This window comes from Antechinus flavipes, chromosome 2 (genome assembly GCF_016432865.1).
Source record: "Antechinus flavipes isolate AdamAnt ecotype Samford, QLD, Australia chromosome 2, AdamAnt_v2, whole genome shotgun sequence".
Lineage (NCBI taxonomy): Eukaryota > Metazoa > Chordata > Mammalia > Dasyuromorphia > Dasyuridae > Antechinus > Antechinus flavipes.
Genome location: NC_067399.1, coordinates 472,884,658 through 472,898,029, shown reverse-complemented (window position 1 = coordinate 472,898,029; position 13,372 = coordinate 472,884,658). Strand labels below are relative to the sequence as shown.

The 13,372-nt window shown below is 33.3% G+C and overlaps 1 protein-coding gene across 1 annotated transcript in view; it reads left to right on the top strand.

Moving 5' to 3' along the window:
• Nucleotides 1-11,144, top strand: part of UBA2 (ubiquitin like modifier activating enzyme 2) — a 30,170-nt gene extending 19,026 nt beyond the window's left edge. The window contains exons 10-17 of the mRNA XM_051979717.1: nucleotides 2,037-2,197; nucleotides 2,962-3,055; nucleotides 3,187-3,299; nucleotides 3,386-3,541; nucleotides 4,807-4,903; nucleotides 5,502-5,607; nucleotides 6,663-6,799; nucleotides 10,268-11,144. Of these exons, the coding sequence (XP_051835677.1) occupies nucleotides 2,037-2,197; nucleotides 2,962-3,055; nucleotides 3,187-3,299; nucleotides 3,386-3,541; nucleotides 4,807-4,903; nucleotides 5,502-5,607; nucleotides 6,663-6,799; nucleotides 10,268-10,449 (1,046 nt within the window). The 3' untranslated portion in view covers nucleotides 10,450-11,144. The remainder of the gene's footprint in view (nucleotides 1-2,036; nucleotides 2,198-2,961; nucleotides 3,056-3,186; nucleotides 3,300-3,385; nucleotides 3,542-4,806; nucleotides 4,904-5,501; nucleotides 5,608-6,662; nucleotides 6,800-10,267) is intronic.
• Nucleotides 11,145-13,372: the final 2,228 nt, after the last annotated feature.

Sequence of the window (13,372 nt, the reverse complement as noted above, 5' to 3'; positions counted from 1 at the left end):
AATCTCTAGAGTTCTTTATCTGGATGCAGATTGCATTTTCTATCCAAAATCCATTGGGATTGCTTTACATCACTGATCTGCTGAGAAGAATAAAGTCTTTCATAGTTGATCATTGCATTTTCTTGCTGATAGTGTGTACAATATATTCCTAGTTCTGTTTGTTAAGCTCAGCATTAGTTAATGTAAATCTTTCCAGGCCTTTCTAAAATGAGCTTGTACATCATTTTTTATAGAACAATAATATTCTATTACCTTCATATATCACAACTTGTTTAGCCATTCCCCAATTGATGGGCATCTACTAATTTTCCAATTCTTTGCAACCACAAAAAGAACTGCTACAGATATTTTTGCACATGTGGGTCCTTTTCCCTTTATGATTTCCTTGGGATTCAGACCCAGTAATAGTGTGTGCTACTATCATTTAATCATTAATATTATTATTACTATTTTACCCATCTTATAAATGGTTATTTTATTTTCTTGGAAAGTAGCTTCCTTGCACTTTTTAAAAAACTTATTTTATATGATTAATTTTTTGCTGTTTTTTCACTTGCCTTGAGAAAACACAAATCATCTAAAATTTCACTTTGGTGGATGGAATAGGGAGAAACTTGAGGCAGGTGTACTAATGAGAATGCTGTTGTCAGTGGTTCAGGTAAGAAATTTTAAAGGTCTTTGACAGGCCCTGTGTTTTTCCTTGTGAATGGAGAGAAGTGATCACTGTAAGGGAGACGCTAAAACTTGGCGGTGTATGAGATAAAAAAAATTACAGGGAGTTGAGGATGACTCTTGAGTGTTTGGAAAGATGTTTTTTAAAAATACATTTTTTCTTTTATATAGCTTTGGTGTTTGGGTTTTTCAGAGATATTGCTAGCAAAGTACACCTAGCAAATCCAATTTAAAAATGTTTTCAGTACAGTCTGGTAATAGAACGTGTTTCTGTTATTCATTGACCAGCTTATCTAGATTTGTAGCACCTTATTACCAGATTGGCTTGACTGACAAATTATTTTGGCCAAAGAAACTTTGGAAGACTGTTTGCTCAATTCATGGTGGTTTTGGGATCTGTACCAGCGGAGGGAAGGCAATTCTGATAGTTATAGAGCCATAAGATGTTGATTTATAGTCCTAGCCAGTGTGAATTATTATTCTCCTGTTTCTGCTTTATTGTTGTGAATAACTAGCTATAAATCTTTCAGAATTGTAAAAATATTCTTCATATTTATCATTTTCATTGTCATTCTGTTATGTTGATATATCATAGTTTATGCAACTATTCATTAACATAGATATATATGTCATTTCTAGTTCTTTTGCTATTACAAATAATGCCTAGATATAGTTTTGAACAGATCTTTTTATATCTTTATTGTCATGTAGGCCTTCTTTACAATAAAGGGATCAGAAGATCTAAGTGTGTGATTATCTTTGTGTTTCCTTATTTCTTTCAAAAAAAATTTTTTTTATCACTGCAGTTCCATTGTCAAATCTATAAGGATTAGGTTTTAATAATTTCTTACTTTTGCCTTTTTCACTTTGCCACTTATTCTGTGGATATGAAGTGATAACCACAGCACTTGAGTTTTGCATTTCTCTGAACATTAATGAGAGTGATCATTTTTCTATGATTATTTTAGTAATATATATTTCCCTTTTGTCAATTCTACATATATTTGAAACTTTATTCAGTAGTGATTGATCCAGGAGAATTGTCCTTAAATATTTGTAATTTCAGGAATTTTAAATGTTTAGTTTTTATATTATGGCTCTTGGAAATATTTTCCCCAAATAGATATTTTTATCTTGATTAAATTTGTTTGATTTTTAATGTAATTAAATCAACCTTATTCCTTATGATTTCTTCTCTAAAAATTAATTATATTATTTTCTATTTTGATATTATGTTCCTAATGTTCAGGAATTGCTTCTGTTTAATTTACTTAGTACAAACAATGGTAAGCATGCTAATGGTGATATTTGATAAAGAATTATGCCCAAGTTAATATTATCTTTTCCCCCCCCTCTATTTGAAGAAATAAATATAGGAGATCAACAAAACGAATCCACATTAGGTTTAAAAGACCAACAGGTTCTGGATGTCAAAAGCTATGCACGTCTTTTTTCAAAGAGTATTGAAACCTTGAGAGTTCACCTTGCTGAGAAAGGCGATGGTGCAGAACTCATATGGGACAAGGTTAGTTGAGAAAATGCAGTAGTTAACATACTGAGAATATGTTTTAATTATAGAGCTGCTCTTTTGAAGTAATATTAGCCACATTGGGGATTTATTAGGGAGGCATTTTAATGCCAATAAGTCATATGTCGGATAAATTGGGAAATTTATCAGATTTTTGTTTTTTCTTGAATGCAAATGAATGGTTATTAACAATGATTGGGCAGCTAGAAGGTGCAGTGGGTAGTGGATAATCATCTTCCTGAGTTCAAATCTGGCCTCAGACATTTAGTAGCTGTGTGACTCTGGGCAAGTCACTTAAATCCTGTTTACCTCACTTTCCTTATCTGCAAAATGAGCTGGAGAAAATAGCAAAATACTTCAGCTTCTTTGTCCAAAAAAAAAAACCAAAACCAAAAACAAAAACCCAAATGGGATAACAGAGTCAGATACAGCTGAAAAGTATTTATAAAGCACTTTTCCTCTCAAGTATCACAATAGTTTTAAAATGGGTATAACGTGTACTGTCTGATTTGCAGGGTTGTTGTGATGAAAGTGCTTTGAGAATCTGAGTAAATACAAGTTGTTGTAGATTTTTTCTCACAAAAAACATTTTTTGTGGACAAATGTTCAGTAATAAAATTTATGGTGTACACAAGTGAAAAAAAAATTGGCCTGGCTGAAAATAATTTTAAAAATCTAAAAAATGTTATTTTCTGAGTGTTTATTATAGAGTGAGTACCTTTAATCTTTAAAGATTTTTTTTTCTCTTGAATTATTGGCAGGATGATCCATCAGCAATGGATTTTGTTACATCTGCAGCAAACCTCAGGATGCATATTTTCAGTATGAATATGAAGAGCAGATTTGATATCAAATGTAAGCTTTACTTTCCTTATTCCTGGGTCAAATCACCTTCATCTTTAAAGCTTTTTTGTTTTTTTAAAAATATATTTTAAGTAAACTTTAAAAAAAAGTTTTTTTTGTAAACATTTATCTTATTTTTTCAGCTATGGCTGGAAATATCATTCCTGCAATAGCTACCACTAATGCGGTGATTGCTGGGCTGATAGTCCTAGAAGGTTTGAAAATTTTATCAGGAAAAATAGATCAGTGTAGAACGGTGAGTTATAGATAAGATTTTCAAGTTTTGTTTCTGAAGTCATATCTTCTATTTCTAATTTCTTTTGTGGGTATGTTGCCCCCAAGATCTTTTTGAACAAACAGCCAAATCCAAGAAAGAAACTACTTGTGCCCTGTGCATTGGATCCTCCCAACCCTAATTGTTATGTTTGTGCCAGCAAGCCTGAGGTAACAGTGAAATTGAATGTCCATAAAGTCACAGTCCTTACATTACAGGATAAGGTGAGTATAATGAAAGTTTTTCTTTATCAAATGCAATCTTTGACTACTGTATTAAATTTTGGAGATATCCTAGTGCTACTACTTTCTTTTTCCTTTTCAAAAAATTCCAAACTCCCTTTTGTCCTTATTATTGTTAAAATCATGATCTAAGTGCCCAGGTATAAAAACTAGAAAGGCACTGCATGCACTATAATTGTCTTCAAACAACAAGAATTTCTCTTGAATCAAAACCTAAATGTTAAACCTATATTTGTTAAAAGTGTATTTATTCACTACTAGAAAATACTAATGCTTTTGTTTTATTGATAATTGAGGATCTGGTCATATCATCTATGAAGAATGGTATTTAAAAAGGACTGGATTTGGATTCTGAGGTTCTGGGTTCAAGACCTGCCTTTGCTACCTATCTACTTTTTTCTAAATATGTAATCGTTCTCTGGGAGCAGATTTCTTTGGGGAGCTTCTGGAGGCAGCCTTAGTTTCAGTTCAGTGTAATAATCACTTCAAATGCAGCCAAGAATTAAAAGTTCAGTCCTTTATTGTCTCCTTCAAAATAGCCTGGTTAGCTTTCCTTGGTTCCAAGAGCTCTTGTTGCTTGTCCTTTGCCTTTGCCAGCTTCAGCCTCCAGCTCCCTCTGAATCCAAAGCGTCCAGCCAGTACAATGGTGGAATATCGAATGGATCTGACTCCTCCTCCGAGAGAGTGGGCTTGTGGGAACTGTGACTTGTGAATCTCCCAAAAGTCTCCAGTTGGCTTGTGGGAGTTCCTTATATATGATCTCTTAAAGGTGTGAACTCTAATGTGTGAACTCTCCCAAAAGTGTGAACTCCAAAGGTGTGAACCAAGTACATAAGCATTGTTTCTATCAACTCCAGTGACTTACCACCTTGTTTCAAATTCTGGCCCATAACAATCTTGGATATAAGACATTTAGTTTTTCTGGCCCCCATCTTCCTCATTTTAAAGAATGACAAATTTTAAGAATGTTTTCATATTGTCTCAAAATTGAATAATATCCATTTTAGAATGGGACTGATTTAGATTTAAAGAAATGAGAGTTCTCATGATAAGTATGTAGTAGAGCATTTAATAAATCCTATATAACTTAAAATCATTTTATAAGACTAAATTTTAAAACATCTGCTGTGATGCAGAATAAAAGGCCATATTGGAAAAGAGAAGGAAAATGGTGCTACTGAAAAATAATTCTGCAGGGTTTTGTTGATTCAAAGTATGTTAGTGGCATGAATCTTTTTCCTTTTTAGATAGTGAAAGAAAAATTTGCTATGGTAGCACCAGATGTACAGATTGAAGATGGCAAAGGAACCATCCTCATATCTTCAGAAGAGGGAGAAACAGAAGGTATTCATTATATATATTAGCTTTTCTTATTTATTTGGAGAATTGTTAAGGCAGTATTATTTCTTTCATCAAGGATTTGAGGACTTGCTTTGAATATAATTTTGTATTAGACATTGGAATCCAGAAAAAACTTGTAAAGTTTCTTTGGATTTAACAGAAGTCCTCTTTTAGTGTTGAAAGTTTCAGCAGCATTGGTTTATGTGTGGTGACTACATAACTATGTATGATCTGACTGTCTTAATAGGACATAAAATTAATGAAGCCAGAGTTGCAGTTGTAAACTCTGCCTGGACCACAGTTTGTTTGCTTATTCTTATTGATACATTCTTATTTCTAATCCTAGGGTGATGATTAAAATTGTGACATAATGGCATAGATACTAAGTCAAGGGAATTATTTCTGTTTGAAATGTAAGATTTTTTTGCAAAAGTCCTATAAAAGGAGTTGTCACTTTTCAGATGGTGGTGTCAATTTGGTGTAAAAGGGTTAAACATAGTTTGAATTTGGTCATCTTTAATTGGGTACAGTTTATTTAAAATGTATTTCATGTTATAGAAGGATCATGCATTTTATTATTTGAATTCTATCAATTTTCTAGCTAATAATCATAAGAAGTTGTCAGAATTTGGAATTAGAAATGGCAGCAGGCTTCAAGCAGATGATTTCCTACAGGATTATACATTATTGATCAATGTTCTCCATAGGTAGGAATTTTTATTATTCTAAAATAAACATATAAATATGTATAATTTAAATTAAGTGAAAAGGTTGTTTTCTTTTTAAAAATCTCATTGTTCTTGTAAAACATCAATACACTTGTGCCTCAGTTAGCTACTGATTTCTTGGCACAAACATAATAGAAAGTTATATTCAGAATTTCAATTTATGCAGATCTTTACCTTAGCAAAAAAAACCCCAAAACCCTACCCCCCCCCCAAAAAAAAAAAAAGATGCAGGTAATGATAGCTCATGTTTAATGGGAAATATTTTTACTTATAAATTTAGTTTCAGCATTATAAAAATATGAATTATACAAGTTTTGGTCATTGGGATCAACCTAGAATATCATTGTAGTTTATATAAATTTTCTAGAAGTAAAAAACGTTTGTTAGTGTGATAGGCAAGATGCCAAAAAAAAAAAAAAATACTTCCCTTGTTTAAGTGGAAAGGGAGAGCCCAATGATCTATAAGAGACTATAGCTTATCATAATCCTAGTTTGATATAGGCATGGCTAGGCCTAGCAGCTCACAATACAGCTGAGAGGCAGAGGTTTTATAAAAAGGCATTGAGGAAATCTCACTAAGTTATTTCTGATTGGTTTCTTGTTTTTGATATCATTGTTACCTGGGATTGAAACTTTTCAGTATAGTTACCGGGAAGTTTAAAATAAAGCATTTAACTGGATCACGATGACTTTTTATGATGCATGTTAATCATGAACTATCTATTAAACAGGTTGCTTTGAGGAAAAAATAAACCCCAGAGCTATAGAAATGTGAACTATTATTTATGTGATATGTTTAACTTCACTTAAGGAATCTTGTAGTCCTTCTGAAGAGTTAAAAGATCTTATTCTCAGTATAGTTTGATTATTTGTATTTTATTATATTCTAATTCTCAAAAATAAATAACGTGGGCATGCCAGAGTATTTGATTAGCTCTGATTACTGTGCTCCACTCCATTTCTCAGCCATACCAGAGAGTTTTTTGTAAAAAGGCAGTTTGTTACCTTTATTTTAAAATATAATTTTTTTACAGTGATGATCTAGAAAAAGATGTGGAATTTGAAGTTGTTGGAGATGCCCCTGAAAAAGTGGGGCCAAAGCAAGCAGAACAAGCAGCTAAAAACATCAGTAATGGCAGTGATGATGGGGCACAGCCATCCACATCAACAGGTAAATAACTTCACAGAATCTCAGAATTGGAAGGGGGATCTCCAGCCATCTAGAACAATACATATTGAACAAGGAGCCCCTCTAAAACATACCGTACAAATGGTTATTCAGCCTTTGTTTGAAGAACTTCAGTGAAGGGGTAACCTACTATTTTTTGAAGTAACCCTTTCCATTTTTGGATGTTTTTTCTTGTTAGGAAATTTTCCCTTATTATCACTTTGCCTCTTTGCAGTTTCTTTACATAGTTTTGCTCTCCAGAGGCCAAGCTATACTTTTAAAAGTGTGTTTATAAGGGTACAAGTCTAATTCTTCCACATAATAGCCTCTCAGATTTTGAACAGAGCTATCAGGTTTTCCTGAAATTTTGTCTTCTCTGGGTTAAACATTCCCAGTTCCTGTACCTAATCTTCATTTGCCAGGAACTCAAAGTTTTTCACCATCCTCTTACACTTCTCCAGTTTGTCAATGCCGTTTTAAAAATGTGGTACCTTGAAGTGAACATAATTCTCTAGGATAAGAATTCTGATCAAGGCAGAATTCAATGGTGAGACTTATTACTTACACCTGAATATCGTTTTCTCTAATAATGTAACCCAAGACAACATTAGCCTTTTTGGATATTATGTCTACTGTTGAAGCATGTCACATTCACACCCCCCTCCCCCACCTTCCACTTTCCCCCACCCCTCCTTCCCCGCCAAGCCATTACATTTTTTTTCAAACTGCTGTTTAGTCACACCTTTCTCCCCTTTTTGTTCTTGTGATGTTAGGTTGTTTTTCTTTTTAATTCAAGCATAAGACTTTATATCTTCCCTTTTATATTCTGTCTGACTTAATTTGGCCCAATGTTTTAGCCTATAAGTAGCTTTTTAGATTCTGCCTTTCATTGTATATAATAATCTCTTCCAATTTTAGGTAATTTACAGGTTTGGTAATTTTGTCATTTGTCATCTTAAAAGTTTTAACCAGCACAGGTTTAAACCACATATTCCTGGAATCCTTCTTTGGAGACTTTTCTAGGTGATATTGAAGTAGTGGTCACTCTTCATTCCTCACCAACAATATCAAAATTTACCTAACCAGAACTATTGTCTAGCCTAAATCTCTTCATCTTTTATACAAGAATAGTAGTATAGGCTTTGTCAAATACTTTGTAAAAATCTAACTAAATTATATTTTATATTTCTGTGATATAGTTTTAACATCACAAAGGCAAATAAGATTATTTCTTAATGAAACCATGTTAGCACTTTGTGATCACTTTTTCCTGTTTTATAACCTTTCAATACAATACATTCCACAATTTTGCCAGGAATCTTCATCCTATTTCCTGGTTTCTAATTGGCAGATACCAGTCTCTCCTCTTTGAAATTTGAGACATTTGTCCTAGTCCAGTTTTGTAGTAGTACTCCCCATCTCCACAAACTTTCATTGATGGCAGCGTTTCCAGCAGTTACAATCACATCTGCCAGGCCACATTAAGTATATAGGCTGTTGTCTTTGGTGATATGAAGTCAAAGGTGCTCTTCCCTGGTTATGAAACTTAATTCTCAAGAGGGAAATGGTTATCAATTTTAAAATCTACCATGGAAACTTTCTATGACTGCTTGATTTTCTTGGTGTTTTCTGAAATAAATGCTGTTTAATTGCCAGAAGGTGTGGAATTATTTTTGTTTTTAAGATGGGACTTTGTATATGGGAGGTATCAAGAACTTGAGTCTGGGGAAAGACACAGAAACATTTGACGGCAATTTAATCATAAGTGAGTAGTGATAGTTTACAACTGGATAAATTATTGATGTTTGCTGGTACATAGAGGAGGCATTCTCAGTTTCTGTCTTTGGAACACAAAAGTAAATTTATTCTCAGTAGTATTTTATTTTTCCAAATACATGTGAAGATAATTTCAATATTCATTGTCGTGAGACTTTGTGTTCCAAATTTTTTTTTCCTTCTTCCTTTATCTCTCCTTTCTCCAAGACAGCAAGCAATCTATATAGGCTAAATTCAAAGGTAAACTTATCTGGCAAAAATGATTTATAGATGCAGAATTAGGACATTTTTAAGTATCAGTAGTGCTGTGGAATCTTGAACAAATCTTCCTCACTAGCTTAGGCTCTGCATTCACTTTATGAAATGTTATGTTCATTGACTATTTTGTCAAAGATTGCATTTTACAAATTGTAGAAAATATATAGGACAATACAACATTGATAGGGTTTACTCTGTAGCAAGAGAAATAAGACACAACTACAATGTAAGGTAGAATATAAAGAGTGGTGAAAGAAATATACAAAGTCCTGATGAAAGAGAGATCATTTATGGATATGAGAGTGGAGCAGAGGGTCAGGTAAAGCTGAGTTTGAGCAAGTTTGAGATCGGCTTTAATGGATGGGTAGAGAGTTGGGGCTAGGAAAGGAATGTTTTTGCAAGTAGGAGGAGTAATGGGAGCAGATATACAGACTGGGGAAATTGTGGGGATAATGGGTAAGTAGAGAATTGTCTTGCCTGGCTGAAGCTTTAGAATGCACAAAGAGGAATAGTAAAAATTAGCCTAGCCAAACTTTAGAGGGGCCTTGAATGTCAAATTGGAGAAGTTTAGACTTCATTTGGTATGAAGTGGAGAAGTACTGAAGGAACCAGGGAGAAGTGGTTTTGTTAGAATTATGTTTAGGAAGTTTATTTTTTTTTTCCTGAGGAAAAAAGTTCATTTCAATAACATTTATTCGATGTTCAATGTGTATAGGTCATTGTAGTATGTCATCTGATCTCTGGTGATGACAGTGGGAACAATGAAGACGATGGAGGAGAACTTAGGAAATGATTGAATTAGAGAAAATAATCTAAGATGACTGATGTTTTCACAGTTTGTGTGACTGAGAATCATAGTGGTACCCTTGACAAGAATAAATAAGTTTGGAGTTGGCGGAAGGTTGTCATTTTAGCCTAATTATTGACTAAGGATTTCTGTATATCATGGGCTTCCTAAGATTATGATAACATCTCTTGACCTTTCTAGAGTTGAATATGAATATGCTTCTTGGATTTAGTGAAACTTTTATTTCATTGTATACTTAGTTATTTTCAAACTGCTTTTAATCAAGTATTAAAGTGAGCTACTTTTTCTTTGTCTTACATTCTTTATTCTGGATCTTTTATTACTTTTTAGGAGAGCTACTCTTGATCTCATACTCCAGAAATCTTAAAAATGGATTGTAAAACTCAAATCTGAATTGTGTATATGTCTTAAGATACTTAAGTTGAAATTGCATTTTGCTTTTTCTTGATAAACAATATGAACCAATTTTGTGACCTTGATCGATTTCTCACTGAAAATTGAATAAGACACATTGCTCTCTGAGAAGAGTGCAGTAGTTTTACAAGAATAATAATTTGAAATGTGAAAATCACATGGAAGCATAGTTCATCATAGACTAGTATTTAAAAGTGACTTTTTTTTTTAATAAGCTCAAGATCAAGATGATGTGCTGATCGTTGATTCAGATGAAGAAGGCTCTTCAAGTAATGCTGATGTCACTGAGGAAGATTCAGCCCGGAAGAGAAAGTTAGACGATAAAGACCATATCAACGCAAAGAGGCCACGAACAGAACAGTCTGAAGAGCTAGATGACATTATAGCATTAGACTGAATGGAAATAAACTGTTCATCATTTTCTTACTGTCTTATGTTATCTGGGCATTTGTGTTAAATGGCCAGAACTAGACTATTTATGTCCTTTGTTCCAAAGGAAAATCACATCACTGACTTGAAAATGAGTCTTTCTCCTTGATAAAACATTCATTCGGGTAGAACCATTAGAAATATTCCAGTATGCTATATTGAGTGTAGTAGGAATTTAGTTTTTAAATACTTGAAGAGAAGTATTTGCTTAAACAGTCATTAGATAAAAGACAATACAGTGCATGTTACAGCTTTTTATGTAAATACCTTTAGGTATAATTCAGTAGTTAAAAATACTGTGGTTTAGTAAAATTAATACCCTGGTTATAAATATTATACCTTTATTTTTGGCTAGGAAAAATATTTTAGCTCAGATTTGATTGTTTTTCACATCTTCAACTAAACTGAGATGAATTCAAAGATGCTTCAAGTGCTGTGTGTTGAAAATTGTTTTAAACTATCAACTGGCACTATGTACATTACTATAAAACAATGTTAATTTACTCAATTTTTCAGCTTGTACTGCCTGGTATGTCAGCATCAAAAAATTTTTGTGTATTGTTACAGTTTCAGGTTATTTATATTTGATGTTTTGTAAAACTCAAATACTCCTATACTGTACCTTTAAAGGACCAAATAAATGATATCTGAATACTTGCTATACATGCCTGTACAGTCCAAGTTAATGCTGACATTGTTGTGGGTTTTACATAGTATCAGTATCTTGCACACACATTTTTGTTTTGAAAAATCTAAAGTACACATAGAGAAAATTAGACCTGTGGAAGGGTAATTTTAAAAAGTTGCTCTCTAATAAAATGTTTTCTTGAAATGTTAGCTAGAACAGTTGATTTATGTTCTAGAAAAATATGCTAGAGAATAGTCTGAGATTTGCCTTTCCTGAAGATATTTTGTATGTATATATTTTTTATATGAGACTTCCAGCCTTGTTCATGTAAAGGTGATGTTTTGATTTCAAATGTTTGTAAAAATCTAAAGGGATGTGGCAATTAATTGATTGACGAGGGTGAGTGAGAGAAATGGAGAATGACATCCAGGTTTTGAGTTTGAATATTGCAAAGGATGGAGTTACCCTCAACCATAGAGAATATAGGTGGGTAGAATGGGGAGGGCTTGGGGATAAATGATAATGAATTCAGTTTTGGGACATGTTGAAAATTTTTTAGGGGACATTTTGAGATGTCTAGGCAGTTGGAGATGCAAGAATGTAGGTCAAGAGAGATTAGGGCTGAATAAATGGATTTAGGATTCACCACATTAAGATTATAAATAAATCCATGATATAGTGAATGTGAGATGACTTAAAAGAAATAGGTTGCAAGAGAGATTCTTAGGGGAGGAGAGAACCCTCATGGTTAATGTGACCTGGATGAAGAACCTGCAGTGAAAACTGAGGAGTGATCAGAAAGGAGACCCAAAAGTGCAGTGTCATGAAAACCTTGGAGAAGAGAATGAACGACAGTATCAAGGGTTGGAAAAAGATCAAAAAATATCGGGATTGAGAAAACACCATTGGATTTGCCAATTTAAAAAATCCATTGGTAACTTTAGAGAGGAGTTTTAGTTGAATCATGAAGCTGGAAACCAGAGTGCAGAGGAAGCAAAGTAAGTGCAGTCATCTATTGTAGATGGTTTTCTCAAGGAATTTAGCCACAAAATGATATGAGAGGCTCGCAATTAGAGATGGATGGATTAAAGGAGTTCTGAGGTTGGAGGAGAAATGAGTATGTTTGTAGGAGGTACAGATGCAGTCAATAGATTGAAGATAAGTGAGAATGGGGAAAATCTGGAGATGGTGGGATGAAATGGAATCACTTGTACATACAATAAAGATTTGCCTTGGCAAGAAGTGCCACCTCTTAAGTGTGAAATAGTGAAAGAGGAGAAACTTAATGTGCTTTAAAACTCTTAATGCTAAATAAATGTCAGCTATTATTTGGAGCTGGATAGGGTATTAGAAGTAATCTCATTCAACCCCTACATTTTACCTTAAGTAATAGAGAAATTATAGTCATTGCTTAGTGGGTGACAGAACTAACATTTGAACTTCCAAATCAGAGGTCTGTATTTTCGTGACAGCATTATATTTTGTCCAGAAGTAATGGGGAGCTAGTCATGGAACTTTGTAAGTAAGGGAGTGACTTGTGAATTAGGAAGATCATTTGGTAGCTGTGTAAAGACACATTTATTTATGAGCATGTAGTATGAAAAGGCTCTTAAGGGTCCAAATAGGACTATATATTACTAATACTTAAGATGACTTATTAACTTCCCTGTGCATTTATAGGATAATTTTCATTGTGCTTTTTCTTGAGGTTTGGGGCCACAAATGAAAGTTAATCTATCTTTATAGGTACCTAAAAATACCTAGTGATAATATGCTACCTGAGACCATGTAACCAGACTCTTTAGAATATTTACTGTTGCTTAGCTTTCCTTTATTCCTTCCTTCCTCCTTTCCTCCCTCCCTTTACCCTTCTTCCTTTCTTTATGTTTATGAGGTCTCATTCTTGGATTTGCTATGCATATCCCAAACTTTTCAAGCAGATTCAACCTCCATAACATTTTTTGGTAATCTTTTTTTCCTACTTTCCAATCTAGTTCAGACCTCCATAACTCTTGCTTTCACTATTGTAATAGATTTCTAATTATTTCCCTGATTTCATTTAATTAGCCAATTCACTCTGTACACAACTGCCAAAATAATCTTCTTAAAGTTTGGCCATAAAATTTTCATGCTCAAAAATCTTCATTTTTCTGTTGTCTCTAGGATAAAATAAAATACCTTAATTAGGTATTTCCATGATTTAGTTCCAACATACCTCATGCTTTATTTACATTTTACTTAACATAATCAATGTTCTAGGAAA